The sequence below is a fragment of the Pleurodeles waltl genome, chromosome 4_1, assembly GCF_031143425.1.
Source record: "Pleurodeles waltl isolate 20211129_DDA chromosome 4_1, aPleWal1.hap1.20221129, whole genome shotgun sequence".
In the NCBI taxonomy this organism is placed as follows: domain Eukaryota; kingdom Metazoa; phylum Chordata; class Amphibia; order Caudata; family Salamandridae; genus Pleurodeles; species Pleurodeles waltl.
The window spans coordinates 938853289-938878677 of NC_090442.1; the positions used below are offsets into that span (position 1 = coordinate 938853289).

The 25389-nt window shown below is 46.5% G+C and overlaps 1 protein-coding gene across 3 annotated transcripts in view; it reads left to right on the forward strand.

The window, feature by feature from the left end:
- Positions 1-25389, forward strand: part of BRD1 (bromodomain containing 1) — a 453076-nt gene extending 427687 nt beyond the window's left edge. For all 3 annotated transcript variants that reach the window (XM_069229712.1, XM_069229714.1, XM_069229713.1), the window contains exon 13: positions 24020-25389. In XM_069229712.1, coding sequence (XP_069085813.1) covers positions 24020-24203 — 184 coding nt within the window. In that variant the 3' untranslated portion in view covers positions 24204-25389. The remainder of the gene's footprint in view (positions 1-24019) is intronic.

Genomic DNA, 25389 nt, shown 5'->3' on the forward strand with positions numbered 1-25389 from the left:
TTAACCATTGGGGAACACCAGACATAGATCTGTTCGCCACCATCGAAAATGCAAAATGCCAAAACGTCGCATCCAGGTACCCACATCCCCTATCCAAGGGCAATGCTCTATGGATGAATTGGTCAGGGATATATGCTTACTCTTTTCCCCCTCTCCCGCTCATTCCACTTCTAGTCAAAAACTACATCAAAACAAGCTCAAACTCATACTCATAGCGCCAATGTGGGCACGTCAACCCTGGTACACAACACTATTAGACCTGTCAGTAGTACCACATATCAAACTCCCAGACAGACCAGATCTGTTAACACAGAACAAACAACTGATCAGGCACCCAATCCCAACATACTCAATCTAGCGATTTGGCTCCTGAAGTCATAGTTTGGGTATCTGCAGCTACCAACTGAACGTATGGAAGTAATTAAACAAGCAAGAAAACCCACTACCAGGCAGTGCTATGCAAACAAATGGAAAATATTTGTGTATTACTATCAATCTAAACAAATTACCCTTCTTTCAGCATCAATACAAGACATTGTATGTTATTTGCTTCATTTGTAAAAAGCAAACTTAGCTTTTTCATCCATAAAAATACATCTCACTGCAACCTCTGTGTACTTGCAAAATATACAACACAGCTCTTTATTTCGAGTTCCTATTATCAAAGCCTTCATGGAAGGATTAAAACGCATCATTCCACCTAGAAAGCCTCCAGTGCCTTCATGGAATCTAAACATAGTGCTCACACGACTTATGGGTCCATTTGAACCTATGCACTCATGCCAAATTCAATACCTAATATACTTCATTAAGAAGAGTTAGTGAAATCCAAGCTTTCACAATTCAAGAACCGTTCATACAAGTACACAAACATAAAGTTGTACTTCGAACGAACCCAAAATTTCTCCCAAAAGTAATATCACTGTTTCATATCAGTCAAACAGTGGAACTACCAGTCTTCTTCCCACAGCCAGACTCTAGCAGAAAGAGCCCTGCATACATTAGATATTCAAAGAGCCTTAATGTATTACATAGGTAGAACAAAATCGTTTAGGAAAACCAAACAGTTATTTGTGGCATTCCAAAAAACCACATACTGGTAACCCTATTTCAAAACAAGGTTTAGCAAGATGGATAGTAAAATGCATCTAAACATGTTACCTTAAAGCTAAAGGCAGCTCTTTAGTTACACCTAAGGCACATTCCACATGGAAAAAAGGGGCTACAATGGCTTTCGTAGGAAATATACCAATGGCCGAAATTTGTAAAGCAGCCACTTGGTCAACACCCCATACATTTACCAAGCATTACTGCGTAGATGTGTTAGCAACACAGCAAGCCACAGTAGGTCAAGCTGTACTAAGAACACTATTTCAAACAACTTCATCTCCTACAGGTTGACCACCGCTTAGGGCAGGAGAACTGCTTTGTAGTCTATGCATAGCGTGTATCTGCAGCTACACATGCCATCGAACGGAAAACGTCACTTACCCAGTGTACATCTGTTCGTGGCATGTTCCGCTGCAGATTCACATGCGCCCTCCCTCATCCCCGGGAGCCTGTAGCCGCTTAAATTTGTACATATGTATATACATCTCTATTCCATTGCATGGACATCTCTTTCTTTACACTCAATCACTACCTACCTTACCCTCTGCGGGAAAACAATCTAAGATGGAGTCGATGCCCATGCGCAATGGAGCCGAAAAGGAGGAGTCACTCGGTCCTGTGACTCGAAAAGAAGAAAAACAACTTATAACACTCCGAGCCAACCACTAGATGGCAGGACAGGTGCATAGCATGTGAATCTGCAGCAGAACATGCCACGAACAGATGCACACTGGGTAAGTGACATTTTCCATATATACACACACACACAAACACGTTTCACTGAAAATACTGGGCTGTTATCATTAGGTTCTGAATTTACACTCACATAACCATAAAAAGTATGCTGTTAGACTTATTTCAGGTAACTATAACTCGTTCCTTAAGGTAACTATACCTCGCTCCCCCAGGGTGGCCATCTACTCTAGGCATCCAATCCTGTGCCACGCACCCCCTGCATGCACAAAGCATGGCCTTTGGCCATGTGCAGCTGGGGTCGACCACAGACCCTTCTGTGAACTGTTACAGGCATCTAACCCCACGCCACTGACGGCCTTCTGCGTGGGCGGCAGGAGTTAGCTGCAGGGCCTTGCCGCAGGAATCCAGCCCACCTACAGAGAAACCACCCTTGCTTTGCCTAGGATGAGTTCAAGATGTTGGGAGGAATTGTCCTTTGCAGATGCAGAGCTGCAACTGGGGCCTCTTCTCTGTTTATATGTGTAAGTGCTTCCTGTTTAGGTTTAAATACTATGATATGGGAATCAGTGCCAGAATGGATCTTCACCTGATTATTTATCCAAAAAGAGTCCACAGTTTGGTAAAAAAAATCTCTACCCAACTGGAGTTTTTTCTAGTGGCTAATTGCTAAGTGCTTAATGTATTTTACACACTCTGCACTACAGCTGTGACCACAAGGTTATGTTGCAAGGCATTTTGCCTCTGCACACAATAACAATGATAGAACTCTTAAGTATTTTGTTGTTGATGCGGTGCCTAGAACTATCAGGAGAGGCAACAGAGAAAAAGACTCCAGAAAACTGGAAGAGATCTACAATATGAGATTGGATAGCAAAAGCCAGGGGGGAGTTCAACACTGATGAAGAGTTGTACACACATTTATGAACATGGTTGAGTAATAATTGTTGACGTATGATAGTTAAGAATATTGCCTCCACATTGTATTAGTATTTATGATTGCTGAGATTTTAGACATTCCTTTGCACTTACTTCATTTCCTACACTGTGTGTAAATGTGTTTATTTTTTTTCTTTTGATAAATGTGCAATAGTGAACTTTGGGAAAACACGTTTGTCACAGAAGGACTGTTTACATAACAGGATGAGCCACTACTTTCAGTTTAGTAATAGGCAGAATAAGTTTCCATTTGACAACTTGTGATATACAGTATAAAAATGTGGAATGTGCCCATTTGAACTGTACGTTTCCCATATTTAAGAATGTCCTCTGAGACTTTATTCTTCCTCTTTTTTTTCTTCCTTATTTCAGACTAAGGGCCTCATTATGAATTTGCAGGGTGGGGGAGGCCACCCGCCAAACTCATTGGGCCAAAATACCGCCACTCCGGTTTTCCAACCGCTGGCCCTATTACATGTTTCCTGCTGAGCCAGCGGGAAATTCACCACATCATTGACGCTGCCTCCTAATCGAGCCAGCGGCAATATTGAGGTGCGACGGGTGCAACAGCATATGTCACGCTTTTCACTGACTGTATTTCAGGCAGTGAAAAGCGCGATGGGGCTGTCTTGGGGGCCCCAGCACTGCCCATGGCAAGTGCATGGGCAGTGCAGGGGACCCAATGGGGCCCCCGGCACCCCATCTCTGCCAGACTTTGCATGGCGGTGGAACCACCATGCAAAAACTGGTGGACACAGGGGGTCATAATCCCCAGGGTGACCGCTGGCTCCGCCAGGCCATCGGCCGGCCTAAAAGTGGTGGCACCGGCGGTCCGACCGTGGAGCTTTCGCCAAGGTGATGATGTGGAGGTCAGACCGCCACTTTGGCAGTGGTCCGACCCCCATAGCGAGTGTGGCGGTCGTAAGACTGCCACAATTGTAATGAGGGCCTAAATATACATCAGCAATCAGTGATTTGCCAATGTGGGTTGATGCTGTTCACGTAATGAGTCTTGAATGAAGTAGTTGATAAAAGTGGTGTAGTAAAATGCCACTGTTGGCATGGTTACCCCCCCCTATCTCTTTGCCTTTTGTTGATGCTAGTTATGATTGAAAGTGTGCTGGGTCCCTGCTAATCAGGCCCCAGCACCAGTGTTCTTTCCCTAAACTGTACCTTTGTCTCCACAATTGGCACATCCCTGGCACACAGATAAGTCCCTTGTAAATGATACCCCTGGTACCAAGGGCCCTGTGCCAGGGAAGGTCTCTAAGGGCTCCAGCATGTATTATGCCATCATGGGACCCCTCACTCAGCACATGCACACTGCCTCATAGCTTGTGTGTGCTGGTGGGGAGAAAAAGTCTAAGTCGACATGGCACTCCCCTCAGAGTGCCATGCCCACAACCCATTGCCTGTGGCATAGGTAAGTCACCCCTCTAGCAGGCCTTACAGCCCTAAGGCAGGGTGCACCTACCACAGTTAAGGGCATAGCTGCATGAGCACTATGCCCCTACAGCGTCTAAGCCAATTCTTAGATATTGTAAGTGCAGGGTAGCCATAAAGACTATATGGTTTGGGAGTTTGTCAAACACGAACTCCACAGTTTCATAATGGCTACACTGAATACTAGGAAGAATGGTACCAAACTTCTCAGCACAATAAATCCTCACTGATGTCAGTTTGGTATTTATTGAGAAATGCACACAGAGAGCATCTTAGAGATGCCCCCTGCATACCAGCCCAACTACTAGTGCTAGGCTATCCAGTTTCTGCCAGCCTGCCACATCCAGACGGGTATCTGGCCACACGGGGTGAGTGCCTTTGTGCACTTTGTGGCCAGGAGCAAAGCCTGTACTGGGTGGAGGTGCTTCACACCTCCCCCTGCAGGAACTGTAACACCTGGCAGTGAGCCTCAAAGGCTCATGCCTGGTGTTACAGCGCCCCAGGGCACTCCAGCCAGTGGAGATCCCCCCCGGACACATTCCCCACTTTTAGCGGCAAGTCCGGAGGAGATAATGAGAAAAACAAGGAAGAGTCACCCACCAGTCAGGACAGCCCCTAAGGTGCCCTGAGCTGAGGTGACCCCTGCCTTAAGGAATCCTCCATCTTGGTTTTGGAGGATTCCCCCAATAGGAATAGGGATGTGCCCCGCTCCCATCAGGGAGGAGGCACAAAGAGGGTGTAGCCACCCTCCACGGCATTAGCCATTGACTACTGCCCCCTGACCTATACACACACACCCCTAAATTTAGTATTTATGGGAGACCTTGAACCCAGGAAATCAGATTCCTGCAACCTGAAGAAAGAAGAAGGACTGCTGACCTGAAAGCCCCGCAGAGACGACTGAGACAACAACTGACTTGGCCCCAGCCCTACCGCCCTGTCTCCAGACTCAAAGAACCTGCACAGCGACGCATCTAGTGGGACCAGCGGCCTCTGAGGACTCAGAGGACTGACCTGCACTTAAATGACCAAGAACCTCCCGAGGACAGCGGCTCTGTCCAGAAACAGCAACAAAATTGCAACAAAGAAGCATCTTTAAAGAGACTCTCTGTAAGGAAATGCCTCCTTGGCATGGTTACCCCCTGACTTTTTGCCTCTGCTGATGCCAAGTTATGATTTGAAAGTGTGCTGAGGCCTGCTAACCAGGCCCCAGCACCAGTGTTCTTTCCCTAAAACTGTACCTTTGTTTCCACAATTGGCACACCCTGGCATCCAGGTAAGTCCCTTGTAACTGGTACCCCTGGTACTAAGGGCCCTGATGCCAGGGAAGGTCTCTAGGGGCTGCAGCATGTCTTATGCCACCCTGGGGACCCCTCAATTAGCACAGACACACTGTTTGCCAGCTTGTGTGTGCTGGTGGGGAGAAAATGACTCAGTCGACATGGCACTCCCCTCAGAGTGCCATGTCAACCTCACACTGCCTATGGCATAGATAAGTCACCCCCCTAGCAGGCCTTACAGCCCTAAGGCAGGGTACACTATACCATAGGTGAGGGCATAGGTGCATGAGCACTATGCCCCTACAGTGTCTAATCCAAACCTTAGGCATTGTAAGTGCAGGTTAGCCATAAGAGTATATGGTCTGGGAGTCTGTCAAACACGAACTCCACAGCACCATAATGGCTACGCTGAAAACTGGGAAGTTTGGTATCAAACTTCTCAGCACAATAAATGCACACTGATGCCAGTGTACATTTTATTGTGAAATACACCCCAGAGGGCATCTTAGAGATGCCCCCTGAAAACATACCCTACTTCCAGTGTGAGCTGACTAGTTTTGCCTTTGTTACAGCGCCACAGGGCATTCCAGCTAGTGGAGATGCCCGCATTCTCCGGCCACGGCCCCACTTTTGGCGGCAAGGCCGGAGGAGATAATGAGAAAAACAAGGAGGAGTCACTGGCCAGTCAGGACATCCCCTAAGGTGCCCTGAGCTGAGGTGATTCTGACTTCTAGAAATCCTCCATCTTGCAGATGGAGGATTCCCCCAATAGGATTAGGGATGTGCCCCCCTCCCCTCAGGGAGGAGGCACAAAGAGGGTGTAGCCATCCTCAGGGCTAGTAGCCATTGGCTACTAACCCCCCAGACCTAAAAACACCCCTAAATTGAGTATTTAGGGGCTCCCAGAACCTAGCAAGATAGATTCCTGCAACCTGAAGACGAAGAAGGACTGCTGACCTGAAAGCCCTGCAGAGAAGACTGAGACACCAACTGCTTTGGCCCCAGCCCTACCGGCCTGTCTCCCCACTTCAAGAAAACCTGCAATAGCGACGCGTCCTCCCATATCTAGACGACTGGCTAATCAAGGCCCATTCGTTAATAGAGTGCTCAAATCACACAAATCAGATCATACAAACCCTCTTCAAACTAGGGTTCACCGTCAACTTCACGAAATCCAACATTCTGCCGTGCAAGGTACAACAATACCTAGGAGCCATAATAGACACAACAAAAGGAGTAGCCACTCCAAGTCCCCAAAGAATTCAAAATTTCAACACCATCATACAACGCATGTATCCAACACAAAAGATACAAGCAAAGATGATATTACAACTCCTAGGCATGATGTCTTCATGCATAGCCATTGTCCCAAACGCAAGACTGCACATGAGGCCCTTACAACAGTGCCTAGCATCACAGTGGTCTCAAGCACAGGGTCATCTTCTAGATCTGGTGTTAATAGACCGCCAAACTTACCTCTCGCTTCTGTGGTGGAACAACATAAATTTAAACAAAGGGCGGCCTTTCCAAGACCCAGTGCCACAATACGTAATAACAACAGATGCTTCCATGACAGGGTGGGGAGCACACCTCGATCAACACAGCATACAAGGACAATGGAACGTACATCAAACAAAACTGCATATAAATCACCTAGAACTTCTAGCAGATTTTCAAGCACTAAAAGCTTTCCAACCAATAATAGTTCACAAATACATTCTCGTCAAGACAGACAACATGACAACAATGTATTATCTAAACAAGCAAGGGGGGACGCACTCCACGCAGTTAAGCCTGCTAGCACAAAAAATTTGGTGTTGGGCAATTCACAACCAAATTCGCCTAATAGCACAATTTATACCAGGGATCCAAAATCAACTCGCAGACAATCTCTCTCGAGATCACCAACAGGTCCACGAATGGGAAATTCACCCCCAAATTCTGAACACCTATTTCAAACTCTGGGGAACACCTCAAATAGACTTGTTTGCGACGAAGGAGAACGCAAAATGCCAAAACTTCGCATCCAGATACCCACACAAACAGTCCCAAGGCAATGCCCTATGGATGAACTGGTCAGGGATATTTGCTTACGCTTTTCCTCCTCTCCCTCTCCTTCCTTACCTGGTAAACAAACTCAGTCAAAACAAACTCAAACTCATATTAATAGCACCAACTTGGGCAAGGCAACCCTGGTACACAACGCTGCTAGACCTATCAGTAGTACCCTACATCAAATTGCCCAACAGGCCAGATCTGTTGACACAACACAACCAAAAGATCAGACACCCAGATCCAGCATCGCTGAATCTAGCAATCTGGCTCCTGAAATCCTAGAATTCGGGCACTTACAACTTACCCAAGAATGTATGGAAGTCATAAAGCAAGCCAGAAGGCCATCCACCAGGCACTTCTATGCAAGTAAATGGAAGAGGTTTGTTTGCTACTGCCATATTAATCAAATACAACCATTACACACAACTCCAGAACATGTAGTGGGTTACTTGCTTCACTTACAAAAATCTAACCTGGCTTTCTCTTCCATTAAAATACACCTTGCAGCAATATCTGCATACCTGCAGACTACCTATTCAACTTCCCTATATAAGATACCAGTCATTAAAGCATTCATGGAGGGCCTTAGGAGAATTATACCACCAAGAACACCACCTGTTCCTTCATGGAACCTAAATGTTGTCCTAACTAGACTTATGGGTCCACCTTTTGAACCCATGCACTCCTGCGAAATACAGTTCCTAACCTGGAAGATTGCATTTCTCATCGCCATTACTTCCCTAAGAAGAGTAAGCGAGATTCAGGCGTTTACAATACAAGAACCTTTTATACAACTACACAAGAATAAGGTCGTCCTAAGGACTAATCCTAAATTTTTGCCAAAGGTTATTTCACCGTTCCATCTAAATCAAACAGTGGAACTTCCAGTGTTCTTTCCACAGCCAGATACCGTAGCTGAAAGGGCACTACATACATTAGATGTCAAAAGAGCATTAATGTATTACATTGACAGAACAAAGAACATCAGAAAGACTAAACAACTATTTATTGCATTTCAAAAACCTCATGCAGGAAACCCAATATCAAAACAAGGTATAGCCAGATGGATAGTTAAATGCATCCAAATCTGCTACCTTAAAGCTAAACGACAGCTGCCCATTACACCAAGGGCACACTCAACCAGAAAGAAAGGTGCTACCATGGCCTTTCTAGGAAACATCCCAATGCAAGAAATATGTAAGGCAGCCACATGGTCTACGCCTCACACATTCACCAAGCACTACTGTGTAGACGTGTTATCCGCACAACAAGCCACAGTAGGTCAAGCCGTATTAAGAACATTATTTCAAACTACTTCCACTCCTACAGGCTGAGCCACCGCTTTTGGGGAGATAACTGCTTACTAGTCTATGCAAAACATGTGTTTCTGATGGATACAACTACCTGTGGATTCCTCACCTCATGAATACTCCCATGGCGCCAGCATTCGACGGAAATCTTCTTACTAGTCTCTGCACGTCGACGAGGACGTCACTGTCTCGCACGCGACGCCGTCTGACGTCATACAGGCAATAAGAGGTCCTCGACGACGTGCGGACGTCAGTTCCCTTTTTTCCGTGCATTCGAAACGGTTATCTTCGAGGGAGCAACTGTTACTCTTGCGGTTACAGTGTATATCTTGCTGCGTACTCTTTCTCTGTGGAAATAATGTCGCAGAGAAAGTCTGGATTTAAGCCTTGTCGTGAGTGTGGAGGCAAGATGTCGGTGACGGATCCTCATTCCGATTGCCTTTGGTGTTTGAGCTCCGACCACGACGTCTCGACTTGTGATTCGTGTCAGCACATGAATCCGAAGGCCATTAAAGAACGCGAGGCGAAGCTGTTTATGGCCAAGTCAAAGGAGAAGCATCACAAGAAAAAGTCTTCTCCAAGACATCAGCGTCATCGAGACTCCCGGCGCCGTAGAGAATCTCGGCGTCATTCAAGGGAGGCTCGTTCCAGGTCTCCGGATCGGCGCCGGAGGACATGGGAGGTCAGCCCCACGGTGACGCCGCATCCTTCGACGCCGTTGCTCTCTCCGACGTCTCCAACTTCGCCTGGACAGGCGTCGGTGATTGAGGTATTGGAGCCTCAGGTGTTTTCTCCGGCGCAGACGCCGAGGCCGGCTTCGGGGTCGCCTCCGAGTCAGGCACCCCAGTATCCGGCTTTTCCCACCCCTGGAGCCGATAGTTCCGCATTCTTGAATGCGATGTATGCCATCTTCCAACAGATGGCTCCAGGGGGTGCTCCGGCTGGGCCTTTGGCCTTTTCTTTGGGTGATCCTGCGCCTCTTCGGCCGGCACCCTTTATGCCCTTTCTCCCGTTTGGGAACGTGGGCTCGGCGCCAGTGTCGGCGCCGGTGGCCGCTCCGATGGCTTCGGAGGGATTGGCCCCAGGGATTTCCATCCCGTCGACGTCGAGATTTCGGCCTGTGACTCCGGTGGGTCCATCCGTTTCATCTGCTCTTCAGTCGGCGCCGAAGTTACCTGTGGCGCCGGATGCGGCGTCGGTGGCTTCGGAAGATCGGCGCCGATCTCCGACTTCGGCGGAGGTGTTGTCGACTCCGCGGATTGAGCAACGACTGCATTCAAGGAGGCGTGCTCTCCGGGTACTAGAGGAGCAGGAGTACCAACGAGCCCTAGAGGAAGGAGAGCTAGAGGACTCGGGTGATGGGCTGCGTGGACTGGAGTCGGCCAGTGGGCTGGACACTTCCCCTGAGTGGGACCTTTCGTCCCCGGGGGAATATACCGAGGAAGCTGCTTCCTTTCATACAGTGGTACGGAAGGCAGCTAGTTTTTTGGACCTGCCTTTGCCGGTGGTGGAGGCGAAACAAAACCTTTTGACAGAGGTGTTGCATCCGGCCTCAGCCGCGGCGGAGCCTCTATTACCTTTTAATGACGCTCTGCTGGATCCGGTTTTAGAGGTGTGGAAGAAGCCGGCATCTTCCCCAGCAGTTCACAGAGCCGTGGCCAGGAGGTATCGGACGGCTCCAACTGATCCTGGTTTCCTATCTAGGCACCCTACGCCGGAGAGCTTGGTTGTGCAGGCCTCCTGTTCGTCCAAATCAGCGCCTGGTTCTTTCCCGACGGTGCCTGGGGACAGAGACTCAAAAAAGCTAGAGGCGCAGTCGAAGAAGATTTTTTCGTCCTGCAGTCTGGCGTTAAAAGCCACTAATGCGACCTGTATCCTGGGGAGGTATATTCATGCTCTGATGGATGACATCTCCTCTTCGTTTACAGAGCTTCCCCAGGGTCTTTTGGATCTTGTCTCTGATGCCCAGGCTGCTGCGACCCAAATTATCCAGACGGGACTGGATACCACCGACTCGGTAGCCAGAGCAATGGGCACAACTGTGGTGGAAAGGAGACAGGCCTGGCTACGTAACTCGGGCTTTTCGGCAGATGTACAGTCCACATTGTTGGATCTCCCGTTTGATGGGGACAAACTGTTTGGGGCTAAGGCTGATTCGGCCTTGGAACGTTTTAAGGAGAGCAGGGCCACGGCTAAGTCGTTGGGACTCCAAGCTCCTTCTTCCACGGCCTCTTCCAGATTCTTCAGGAGGTTTCGTGGATTTGGGCGTGGCTCTTCCTCCTCTTCCTTTCGGGGAAGATATCAGCAACCTGCCTCTTCCCATCCCTATAGATCTTTTAGGGGGAGGGGTAGGGTCCGCACCAGGGGAGCCTCTCAGCAGCACTCTGCCTCTTCCTCATCCTCTGGCGGGGTGCAGCAGGGGAAGCAGCCTTAGGCTTCCACCATTTCCCACTCACTCCTCTCCTGTAGGGGGAAGATTACAGCATTTTCTCACCAAATGGGAGACTGTTACGTCGGACACTTGGGTTCTCAGTGTTGTGGGAAAAGGCTACACCCTTCCCTTTCGGGAGTTTCCGCCCCTCATCCCGCCCCGCCCTTCGTATTGTTCACAAGAACACCTCCTGTTGCTAGAACAGGAGGTAGAAGTCCTCCTTTTAAAGGGCGCGGTGGAGTTGGTCCCGGAGCAGGAAAGGGGTCAAGGAGTTTACTCAAGGTATTTCCTGATTCCCAAGAAGGATGGTCGTTTGAGACCAATTCTGGACCTGAGGATCTTGAATTGGTTCCTCAAGCAGGAAAAGTTCAAGATGCTGACCCTAGCACAGGTGCTTTTGGCGTTGAACATGGAAGACTGGATGGTGTCTGTCGACTTGCAGGATGCTTACTTTCATATCCCGATACTCAAGTCACACAGGAAGTATCTCCGGTTTGTGGTGGGATCGCAACACTACCAGTTTGCGGTCCTTCCGTTTGGTCTTACTTCAGCACCTCGAGTCTTCACGAAGGTGATGTCGGTGGTTGCGGCAGAGCTCAGAAGGAAGGGGATAGCAGTATTCCCTTACTTGGACGATTGGTTGATCAAAGCCAAGTCCCCGGAGCTTGTGTTGCGTCATCTGCAGTCAACAACCCAGTTGTTGTTCGACCTGGGCTTTTCGGTGAACGAGCCCAAATCTCACCTGGAGCCCTCTCAGCGCCTCCTGTTCATAGGGGCAGTACTGGATACGACATTGGGTCGGGCCTTTCCTCCGCCTCAGCGGATTCAAGATATTCAGGATTTGGTTCCAATGTTTCGAAATGGAGCGGTAGTTCCAGTCCTCAAGGTCCTTCGTCTGCTCGGTCTTTTTGCCTCCTGCATTCTGTTGGTCACGCATGCTCGCTGGCACATGAGGGCTCTTCAGTGGTGCCTCCGAAGGCAGTGGTCTCAACACAGAGGGGATCTAGAGGGTACTGTCAAGATCTCCAGAGATGCTGCTGTGGATTTGAAGTGGTGGATTGCAAGCAACAATCTTTCACAAGGAAAACCGTTCCAGCAGTCACCACCAGTGGCCACAGTCATAACGGATGCTTCCACTCTAGGGTGGGGAGCTCATCTGGGGGATCTGGAGATCAAAGGTCTTTGGTCTCCAGAGGAACAGATTTTTCACATCAATCTGTTAGAGTTACGGGCTGTACGTCTGGCTCTCAAGGCCTTCCTCCCTTCCCTTCGTGGTCAGTCGGTACAGGTCCTAACGGACAATACTACCACGATGTGGTACATAAACAAGCAGGGAGGAGTGGGGTCGTACCTTCTCTGCAGAGAAGCTCTTCGACTATGGTCCTGGGCAAAGGACCATCGGATTTGCTTGATAGCAAACCATCTGGCCGGAGTCTTGAACGTGCGTGCGGACAGTCTCAGTCGCCACTTCTCGGCAGACCACGAGTGGCGTCTCCATCCAGATCAAGTCCGTTTAATCTTCCAGAAGTGGGGGTTTCCTCGGGTAGATCTGTTCGCCACTCGAGAGAACGCGCATTGTCCGTTGTTCTGCAGCCTTCAGTATCCGATGCAGGAAGCGTTGGGGGACGCGTTTCAAATGACCTGGTGCGGCCAGTTGCTTTACGCGTTTCCTCCCATACCCTTGATTCCTCGAGTATTGAGGAAGATTCGCCAAGACCGGGCTCTAGTAATCGTAATAGCTCCGGATTGGCCAAGGAGGGTGTGGTACTCCGACCTTCTCCAACTCTCAACGTGCCCGCCGCTCCGTCTCCCTTTCAGGGCAGACCTCCTCTCGCAGTCGCAGGGGCAGGTTCTACACCCCAACCTCCAGAGTCTGCACCTACATGCCTGGAGATTGAACGGGGCAACCTGAGTTCCTTCTCTCTCCCGCCTGAGGTAGTGGATGTTATATTAGCGGCCAGGCGACACTCCACTAAATCTATCTACGCTAATAGGTGGTCTAAATTTGTTGCGTGGTGTGGAGAGAGGCAGATTGATCCTTTACAAGCTCATCTATCGGACGTTTTGTCTTTTGCTCTATCTCTGGCGCAGAAAGGTTGTGCAGTGGCTACCATTAAAGGTTATTTATCGGCCTTGTCAGCCTTCATATGTCTTCCAGACCAACCATCTTCATTTAAATCCCCTATTGTTATCAGATTCTTGAAAGGTCTTCTAAATCAATATCCTCCAAAGCCATTCGTTATGCCGCAATGGGATTTGTCCTTAGTCCTGACTTTCCTTATGGGGTCCCCTTTTGAACCTATGCATTCTTGCCCCTTGAGGTATTTGTTTTTAAAAACAGTCTTCCTGATAGCTATAACATCAGCAAGGAGAGTGAGTGAGTTGCAGGCCTTATCAGTAAAACCCCCTTATACAACTTTTTATGGGGATAAGGTGGTGTTGAGGACCAAGGCTGCTTTCCTCCCGAAGGTTGTTTCACCCTTCCATTTGGCTCAGGCAATTACTTTGTCCACGTTCTATCCTCCGCCTCATCCTTCCAAAGAGGAAGAAAGACTGCACCGTCTGGATCCAAAGAGAGCGTTGAGCTTCTTTATCGATAGAACAAAGGATTTCAGGCTGGAGGATCAGCTGTTTATTGGATACGTGGGCAAGAGGAGAGGAAAGGCAGTCCACAAGAGAACACTATCCAGGTGGGTTGTTCTTTGCATTAAAATATGTTACTCTTTGGCAAAGAAGGATCCTCCTGAGGGCATTAGAGCTCATTCCACCAGAGCTAAGTCGGCCACTTCGGCCTTAGCCAGAGGTGTTCCTGTGGTCGACATCTGCAAGGCCGCAACTTGGTCGTCCCTTCACACTTTTGCAAAACATTACTGTTTAGATTCTGAGGTTAGAAGGGACGGCCATTTTGCACGGTCAGTGCTGCAGGATTTCTTGGTTTGACCATTTAGGCACCCACCGCCGGGCGTGGTACTGCTTTGGGACTCTATTCATGAGGTGAGGAATCCACAGGTAGTTGTATCCATCAGAAGAACGAGTTACTTACCTTCGGTAACGACTTTTCTGGTGGATACATTAGCTACCTGTGGATTCCTCACGGTCCCACCCGCCTCCCCGTTGCCTTTATGGTCCTGCCAAGTAATCCTTGAGTGCGCTCCTCTTGATCTTTGAGGGTGCAATAGATGTATATATATAATATATTTATATATATATAGGTATATGTGTATATATCTTTATGTATATACTTGGTGTGTGTATATATTTTTAAAAGAAAGAGTTTTATATATATATATATATATATATGTACATAAAAAAGATTTACAGTTATTCATACAATGTGGTGTATTTTTACAATATAATGGATGTTGCTTTGTTCTTTCATTGCATTGCCTGGTTGTTCTCATGCACGTAAAAAATGATTGGTACTGACGTCCGCACGTCGTCGAGGACCTCTTATTGCCTGTATGACGTCAGACGGCGTCGCGTGCGAGACAGTGACGTCCTCGTCGACGTGCAGAGACTAGTAAGAAGATTTCCGTCGAATGCTGGCGCCATGGGAGTATTCATGAGGTGAGGAATCCACAGGTAGCTAATGTATCCACCAGAAAAGTCGTTACCGAAGGTAAGTAACTCGTTCATCTACAGCGACAGATGCCATCGAACTGAAAATGTCACTTACCCAGTGTACATCTGTTCGTGGCATCAGTCGCTGTAGATTCGCATGTGCCCACCCGCCTCCCCGGGAGCCTGTAGCAGTTTGGAAGTTACCTTCAACTATTTGTATATGTATCATCTCAACCTTAAATAGGTACATACTTAGTCACTCCATTGCATGGGCACTATTACTACAATTCAACTCCTACCTCACCCTCTGCGGGGAAAAACAATCGAAGATGGAGTCGCCGCCCATGCGCAATGGAGACAAAAGGAGGAGTCACTCGGTCCCGTGACTCGAAAGACTTCTTCGAAGAAAAACAACTTGTAACACTCCGGCCCAACACCAGATGGCGAGCTATGCAAAACATGCGAATCTACAGCGACTGATGCCACGAACAGATGTACACTGGGTAAGTGACATTTTCATTTTCTATATAAAAACCTATTGGCCTGGAATTATCTTTGAGTGTGTGTTCCTCATTTATTGCCTGTGTGTGCACAACAAATGCTTAACACTACCCTCTGATAAGCCTACTGCTCGACCACGCTACCACAAAATAGAGCATTAGAATGATCTCTTTTTGCCACTATCTTACCTCTAAGGGGAACCCTTGGACTCTGTGCATGCTATTTCTTACTATGAAATAGTGCATACAGAGCCAACTTCCTACACTCTCACTTCCCACCAGAAGCGCGAGTCTTCACACTCTGCACCCGACGCCCCCGGCTCGAGTCCAAGATAGCAAACACCGCAGAGAGGACTCCAACGATGTGGACACCCTGAGTCGACCTCCCTGCACCCCCACAGCGACACCTGCATTGAGAATCTAGAGGTTCCCCCTGACCGCGACTGCTTGGTAACAAAGGGACCCAATGCCTCGACCAAGCACTGCACCCGCAGCACCCAAGACAGAGAGGAACCACCTACCAGTGCAGGAGTGACCAGCAGGCGGCCCTCATCCTAGCCCATTCGGTGGCAGGCCCAAGAAGCCCCTCTATGCCCTGCCTGCATCGCTAGAGTGTCCCCCTGGTCCCTCCATTGGTTTGTACAGCAAACCCAACACCTACTTTGCAGTGTGTTTTGTGTGCTTGTGTCTGCTCCCAGGGGACGCAGGTACTTACCTGCTAGCAGACTGGAACTGGAGCACCCCTGTTCCACATAGGCGCCTGTGTGTTTTGGGCCCTCCTTTGACCTCTGCACCGGACCAGCCCTTTGTTGTTGGTGCTGTGGCTTTGGGGTTGCCTTGAACCCCCCAACAGTGGGCTGCCTATGCCCAGGAGACTGACTGTGTAAGTGCTTTACTTACCTGAGAAACTAACCTAAACTTAGCTGTAAGGAAATGCCTCCTTGACATGGTTACTCCCTGACTTTTTGCCTTTGCTGATGCTAAGTTATGATTTGAAAGTGTGCTGGGACCCTGCTGACCAGGCCCCAGCACCCAGTGTTCTTTCCCTAAACTGTACCTTTGTCTCCACAATTGGCACAACCCTGGCACTCAGGTAAGTTCCTTGTAACTAGTACCTCTGGTACCGAGGGCCCTGATGCCAGGGAAGGTCTCTAAGGGCTGCAGCATGTCTTATGCCACCCCAGGGACCCCTCACTCAGCACATACACACTGCCTCACAGCTTGTGTGTGCTGGTGGGGAGAAAATCACTAAGTCGACATGGCACTCCCCTCGGAGTGCCATGCCAACCTCACACTGCCTGTAGCATAGGTAAGTCACCGCTCTAGCAGGCCTTACTGCCCTAAGGCAGGGTGCACTATACCACAGGTGAGGGCATATGTGCATGAGCACTGTGCCCCTACAGTGTCTAAGCAAAACCTTAGACATGGTAAGTGCAGGGTACCCATAAGAGTTCCATAATGGCTACACTGAAAACTGGGAAGTTTGGTATCAAACTTCTCGGCACAATAAATGCACATTGATGCCAGTGTGCAATTTATTGCAACATACACCCAGAGGGCGACTTAGAAGTGCCCCCTGAATACTAACCTGACTTCCAGTGTAGGCTGACTAGTTTCTGCCAGCCTGCCACACACCAGACATGTTGCTGGCCACATGGGGAGAGTGCCTTTGTCACTCTGTGGCCAGGAACCAAGCCTGTACTGGGTGGAGGTGCTTCTCACCTCCCCCTGCAGGAACTGTAACACCTGGCGGTGAGCCTTAAAGGCTCACCCCTTTTGTTACAGCACCACAGGGCATCCCAGCTAGTGGAGATGCCTGCCCCTCTAGCCACTGCCCCCTGAAGGAAATAATTAGAAAAACAAGGAGGAGTCACCCACCAGTCAGGACAGCCCCTAAGGTGTCCTGAGCTGAGGTGACTCCTGCTTTTAGAAATCCTCCATCTTGAGAGTGGAGGATTTCCCCCAATAGGATTAGGGATGTGCCCCCCTCCCCACCAGGAGGAGGCACAAAGAGGGTATAGCCACCCTCCAGGACAGTAGCCATTGGCTACTGACCTCCCAGACATAAACACACCCCTAAATTCAGTATTTAGGGGCTCCCCAGAACCTAGGAAACTAGATTCCTGCAACCTTAACAAAGAAGAAGGACTGCTGACCTGAAGCCCTGCAGAGAAGACGGAGACGACAACTGCTGTGGCCCCAACCCTACCGGCCTGTCTCCCAACTTCAAATAAAACTACAACAGCGACGCATCCAACAGGGACCAGCGACCTCTGAAGCCTCAGAGGACTGCCCTGCACCCAAGGACCAAGAATCTCCTGTGAACAGCGGCTCTGTTCAAAACCAACTACTTCTTGGCAACAAAGAAGCAACTTCCAAAGACTTCACGTTTCCCGCCGGAAGCGTGAGATCTCACCCTCTGCACCCCACGCCCCTGGCTCGACCTACAGAAAACAAACACCTCAGGGAGGACTCCCCGGCGACTGTGAGCCCGTGAGTAACCAGAGACGACCCCCCTGAGCCCCCACAGTGACGCCTGCAGAGAGAATCCAGAGGCTCCCTCTGACCGCGACTGCCTTTAACAAGGGGCCCGAGGCCTGGCACCAACACTGCACCCGCAGCCCCCAGGACCTGAAGGAATCGAACTCCAGTGCAAGAGCAACCCCCAGGCGACCCTCTGCCTAGCCCAGGTGGTGGCTGCCCCAAGGAGACCCCCTGTGCCTGCCTGCATCGTTGAAGTGACCCCCAGGTCTCTCCATTACTTTCTATACAAACCAGACGCCTGTTTGCACACTGCACCTGGCCACCCCTGTGCTGCTGTGGGTGTACGTTTGGTGCCTTCTTGTATCCCCCCCCCCCATTGCCCTACAAAACCCCCCTGGTCTGCCCCCAACAAATGCTTAACACTACCCTCTGATAAGCCTACTGCTCGTCCACACTACCACAAAATAGAGCATTAGAATAATCTCTTTTTGCCACTATCTTACCTCTAAGGGGAACCCTTGGACTCTGTGCACACTATTTCTTACTTTGAAATAGTATATACAGAGCCAACTTCCTACAGCAAGGAATAGGAGTATACTCACTATACTTCCTCATTCCCCAAAAATATGACACTCTAAGACCTATCCTAGACCTCAGGACTCTCAATCTATACATCCTGTCAGAACATTTTCACATGGTAACTCTGCAGGATGTCATTCCACTACTACAGAAAAATGATTACATGGCTGCTTTAGACCTCAAAGATGCGTATTTCCACATACCTATCTATCCAGCTCACATAAAATACCTCAGGTTCATCATAGCAGGAAAACATTACCAGTTCAAAGTTTTACCGTTCGGCATAACAACAGCTCCAAGAGTGTTCACAAAATGTCTAGCAGTAGTAGAAGCCTACTTAAGAAGACAATACATTCATGTCTTTCCATATCTAGACGATAGGCTATTAAAATCAAGCAATTTTACACAATGCCAACAACACACTCACTATGTAATAGAAAACCTCCATACATTAGGGTTCACTCTAAATGATCAGAAATCATACCATACCTGCAACCAGCACAGGTGCTATTCTAAATACTCAAAAAGCCCTAGCAGGTCCAAATACACAAAGGATACAGACTTTCCAAAATCTCATCCCACATATACAACCACAGCAACAATAAACTGTCAAATTTAGCATGAAAATTCTAGGGATGATGGCATCTTGCATAGCCATAATTCCACATGCAAGACTAAACATGAGGCCTTTACAACAATGCCTCTCACAACAATGGTCTCACGCTCACGGTCAACTTCAAGATCTAGGGTTGATGGACCGCCAGACGCACATGTCCCTTCAATGGTGGAATCTCAGCAATCTCATGAAGGGGTGGTGATTTCAAGACCCTGTGCCTCAGACCATAACAACAACAGACACGTCAGTGATAGGTTGGGGAGCTCATCTCAACAATCATACCATTCAAGGGGAATGGGATCCCAAACAGAAACAATTTCACATAAACCACCTAGAATTATTGGCTGTGTTTCTTGCACTAAAAGCATTTCAACCCCTTCTCAAACAGAAGACTGTTCTGATAAAAACAGACAACATGACAACCATGTATTACCTCATAAAACGGGGTGGTACACATTCATCTCAACTGTCTCTTCTAGCCCAGACATTATGGAAATGGGCAATTCACCATCACATTCATCTATTAGCAGAATACATTCCAGGAATAGACAGTCAGTTAGTGGATCTCCTAAGCAGGAATCACCAACAAACTCACGAATGGGAGATCCACTCCCAAGTACTTCAAAAGTACTTTCCAAAAGTGGGGAACACCAGAAATAGACCTGTTTGCAACAAGCGAAAATGCAAAATGCCAAAACTTCACATCCAGACACCCACATCCCCTATCCAAAGGCAATGCTCTATGGATCAATTGGTGAGGGATATTTGCTTACGATTTCCCCCTCTCCCACTCCTTCCCTTTCTGGTCAGCAAACTACGTCAGATATCTCTGACCATGATACTGAGAGCCCCAACATGGGCATGTCAACATTGGTATACACCACTCCTAGACCTGTCTGTAATACCTCATTCCAAACTTCCAAACAGACCAGATTTGTTAACACAGAACAAAGGTCAAATCAGGCACCCAAACCCAGGTGCTCTCAATTTAGCGATTTGGCTCCTGCAGTCATAGAATGTGATTACCTAAAACTTCCATCAGAATTTATGGAAGTGATTAAGCAGGCACGTAAACCTACTTCTAGGCAATGTTATACTAACAAATGGAAAAGATTTGTCTACTACTGTCAATCCAAAAACACTGATCCACTTACAGCATCTATACAAGATATTGTACGCCAGTTCATTTGCAAAAATCAAATTTAGCTTTCTCATCACTTACTTCATAATTCTCTGTGAAGTCTCTCTTTAAAGACAGCCTTTCTTATTGCTAAAGACTTCAGGCTGGAAGATCAACTCATTGTTGGTTATGTGGGTGCAAAGATAGGACAGGCGGTGCAGAAAAGGACCATCTCTCGATGGGTTATACCCTGCATCAAAATGTGCTACGCTTTGGCTAGGAGGCAACCCCTTGGGGGTTTGCGTGGTCACTCTATCAGAGCAACTGCTGCAACCACTGCATTAGCACATGGAGTTCCAGTCCTGGACATCTTCCAGGCGTCCCGGCACACATTCACAAAACACACAATCACAAAACACTACTGCCTGAACAGTCAGGTCCTCAGGGACGGCTGCTTTGGCTGTTTGGTCCTATAGGACTCCCTAGTATGATCTTGGTTCACAGACTTACCTCTGGGGATAGTATTGCATGGATATCTATTCTAAGGTAAGGAATCTGCAACTAAAAGTTGCTATCAGATGAGCAAGTTACTTACCTTTGATTACTAATTACCTGGTAGAGACATATTCTAGTTGCAGATTCCTTACCGACCCATCCATCCTCCCTTCTCTGTAAACTGATTCCTAGGGGCAGGTACTTCTCTTTCAGGGCCCTAGTTGTGGCGCACCAGTCTCAGTGTTCTTCGTGGCTCCGTGCTTCTGGCGTGGAAAGTCGTGTAAATTGACGTCAGTGTGCTGGAGTGGCGCCTACATATGACCACGACACCAACGCGACCATGATTCCAACAATGTACACAAAGTCAACCGATGCCACCTGACGGCACCCAGAGGTACTGCTCGAAGAAAATTTCCGGGTCGAGTCTGATGCCTGGGGGAAATTCTAAGGTAAGGAATCGGCAACTAGAAGATAGCTCTACCAGATAGTTTGTTACTGGAGGTAAGTAACTTGTTCTTTAGGTACAAAGTACAAATAGCCATTGTCTAAGACAATGCTGTAGAGATGAGCTGTGTCCACTTTTGTACCACTGTCACGGATACCATATGTGGGGAAGAAAATGGCTTTGCAGCTCATCTTCCTAGCACCCCCCTATGCTGAGACAGCTGTGATACTCATTACAACTGGAAGTGTCTTTATATCCATGAAAGAAGCTCTTCTAAGAGTAGACCACCTCACACTATGGTTAGCTGCAGCACCCACACCTCTTACAGTTTAGCACCTGCTGTCTTAGTTTGGGTATCTTCATCTCCTAGAAGAGTACACTCTAATCCTGAAGGATGCCCTAAAGCCCACATCAAAGTTTGTTTCTTGGCCATTCAGAACAATTAGTTCACTACTGCTCTGGAGAGACTGACCCTTGGTACAAGATATTAGCTTCCTGTTGTTCCTAGAAATAGAAGGCTCAGAATACACTTGGATCAGGGAACATTTAGCTGCTGTGGCTGCTTACTTTCAAAATCGACCACACCAACTAATTTTCAAAACATCAGAATGTTTATGGAAGGCCTTCAAAGAACAATACTTCCAAGACCCTCACCTTGTTCCTTCATGGGAGCTCAACATTGCCCTTACTAGGCTCCTGGGCAGCTGCCATTTGAGCCATTACACTGTTGCCCACTGAAGTTTCTTTCACAAAAGCTAGCTTTCCCCATTGCTATTGCTTCCCCTTGAAATGTTAGTGAACTGCAAGCTCTCTCGATTCCAGATCCCCCTATTTTACTCCCCCTAGCCTCAGTCTGTTGCAGAAAACACTTGTCAAACCCCTATGCATTCCATTGACTGCACTAAATACTTTAGACAGTCGTAACAAATATTCATAGGTTTTGGTAATCCCCACTTGGAGAAAGATCTTCCCAAAGCAGGCCTAACTAGATAGATTGTCAAGTGTATTCAAAGTTGCTGTGCTAAAGCAAAACTCACACTATACGTTGTGCTTAGGGCATATTCTGTTCTTAAACTGGAAGCCACTGTGGCTTTCCTAAGTATATCTCCCTTGCAGACAAATGTAAATCTGCAACTTGGTCTGCCACTTACACCAAGCAGTGTTGCATGGACATTCAAGCCTGCCAAGAAGCATATGTCAGGCAGATGGTCCTTAAAACTTTGTTCTAAAAGTCTTCTGCTACTGCTTGTAACCCACCACTTTAGGGAGATTAGCACTGCTTTTCAGTGTTTGCAAAGCATGTGTTTCTTCAGCAGCACATGATGCAGACAGAAAATGTTACTTACTTGTAACAATTACGAGCTTCAATTGTTCCCTCCTACCTTCCCAGATGAGAGCTCATGGTATGATGTGTAGTAAACTTGTAAGTACATTTCTACATTAGACCTGTATTTATGTAGTCCAGCTTTTTATTATCTGTTCGCTTACACCTAGCCAATATGGGAAAACACAACCTGAGTTGGAATCTACGTCCTGGTGCATTATGGGTTTCAGGAGGCATCACAAATCAGCTCCTAACTGGAACCTCTCAAGAAAAACATCATGCAAAGTCTTTGCCCAACATCAAATGACAGGAGTGTGCAAAACATGTGAATCTACTATAATAGAAGCTGCAAATATATTGTTACACACAACTACAATTTTCCTTCTCCTTCCGGGTAATCATTTGAAATCATAAGCAACCCTTCCTGTTCCTCAGTAGGAAAGAGTAGGACGTTAGACTCATGTAGCAGAATCCTATCTCTCTGTTACAAAAGAAGTGGAATAACTGCTACTAACAGGGCATGATGGGATTCAGGAGGACTGACTCCATCAAATTGCAATGAGAGTTTTTCAGCGTTGCATAGCTGCTGCCTATATGGCTACCTTACCATTGTTATCTCCTTAATTGTATTAAAAATGTTTTTAGAAGAGGATTGTTTCTTGCCACCTATTATATTTAAAATCTTCTTGATTTATTTGTTGGCTGTTGTCTTTTAAAGCAGACAAATGGAATTGCTCCACATAACCTTTTCATAGACTACAATACTTTTTTAAGTGAGAAGATTTATTTTCATGCAAAGCGAACATTTTTAAAAGTGCCCCTTAATTCCGCATGTTGGCAGGACAGTTGAGTGATTGTGATTTCAACGGAGGTTCCCCTTAAGGAGAACTAGGATTGAAGGTAATTATCTGTTCCTAGTAGCCCCCAAAGGGAGCGTTCTGGATGGTTGTCCAGCTCCCAGTTTTCCATCCCAAGAACTACTTCTGCTTGGTTGCATTTATTTCCTAAAAAAATAAGTAAATACTTCCTCAAACAACGTGTAAAAATATGCCAGATAAATGAGATGCAAGGAAACATTTATCAAACACGTTTTGCTTTTCATTTACTGTACCATCTAATTTTACAGTGCTTCAAAACTGCACGAATGTGCTATTCACTGCTGTGTAATACGAGGTTATCATCCTTATTGCACATAAGAGTCTAAATCCAAAAAGATATCATTTGTTTTGTGCTACAGTTTGATTGATCTCTAAATACGTGAAAAGTTAACTGTCCACCTTTAGAAATTACTGGTGCCACATTCCCTTTGCATTAGCATTTTCCCTTTTGAACATTTTCAACTTAGTATTGAACCTTCACATTTTTTTATAGAATTATAAATACTAAGCAGCTCCCTAAGTCATTGTTGCCCTAAGAAGTTGTGTTGATACTATCAATATGTTATCTTTTAAGTTGAAAAAGCATTCAAGTAGTGTTGGCTTAGTTGGGTGATCACTGCATGGAATGATATCTGGGTATGATGGAAGTTCATAATGTATCCTGTCTAGTAACAGAAGCATCAACATGGGGTATTCTAATAACATTTTTTCTTTACAAAAAAGGGATTTATCCTGATTTTCTATCTTTTTCTTAAGGCAATGGCTACCAAAATCCAAAATGATTCCCCTCGGTGTCGATGATACTGTAGACCAGCTAAAAATGATGGAAGGACGATCCTCAAGCATTCGTAAAGCTGTGAGAGTTGCCTTCGAACGTGCTTTGAATCATCTGAGCAGAGTGCAAGCAGACCCTATGAGTGATTTTAGTGACATTGACTAATACTGGATCTGCACATGAACATGCCTCAGTGTACTCCTGAGCTTTACAATCTAAATACTTCCTCTGAAAGAATGTTTTTAAGTTACACGTGTTTAATCACTGATCCGGGGCTGATCTCTAGAATGGCTCAAGTTGTCACACCAGCATTACTATGGCGATGTGATGATTATTTTATCATTGTATTGTAGCTTGAAGGAGCTGCCACTAAAACTGTTAAATGTCTTGTTAATAGTGTTTATAAAGTGTACATATATGTATATTGCGCCACACTTAACTTATTCTAACTTTTAGAGGTAGTTCTTTAAATCCCGTTTTTATTTTTATTTTTACATGAATCAGTGTACTTCATAAGCACCACATTTCTTGAGATATGTGATGTTTTATAAATCTTAGTGTCATTTCAAAAAAGAAATCTCAAGGTGCATCGATGCCTAAGGTATATGTATCGACAAATGGTGCTGTAACATGTTTTTTATATTGTTCCGCTAAACCCCCCACCTTTGAATCTTAAGTTCATCTTTTGTAAATCATTCCTTTGCACAAAGTACCACACATTCAAAATGTAAAAATAAGTGTTTCATAAAAAGTACATTATTTTGGATTGTACCTTTTTGTGAAAGACACAAAATGTTTCTGTGTACATCACTTGCAAATCACCAAAACACTCCATTGCTGCCCAGGATTACAATGTTTTAATTTGTTTTAAATATGTAATGCCGCAAATTGCTATTAAAAAATTCCAGTTCCTGTTTCCTAAATACACATTTTATTTTTATATGTGTGTGCCTACCTGTTTTATTTATTCAAGAAATTATATTCAATTGCTTTATAATGAAAATTTAAGTTTGACTGTTTATTGAAATACATTTTATAAAGGCACACAAAGACAATTTAGTTTGAAAGAAAATGTTTTTGAATATTTTTTGCAAAACGACAGTGACTTGTTGGTAATTTTCTTTTTAATTTGGAATTTTTGGGTAATATAAAAGGGTTTTATGTAACTTGTTTTAAATTAGAGCAGCTTGGTAGCAATAGAAACTTTGGATACAATTTTGTATGGTACATGTGATGTATATAGAATTAGTACTTTATTTTTAAGAGGCAAAGCATTATGGTAGGGTCAAAAAGTAGGGTGGATTTTTCAGAACTGCATTTTTTATATTAAAAAATAAAGTCACAAATTTGA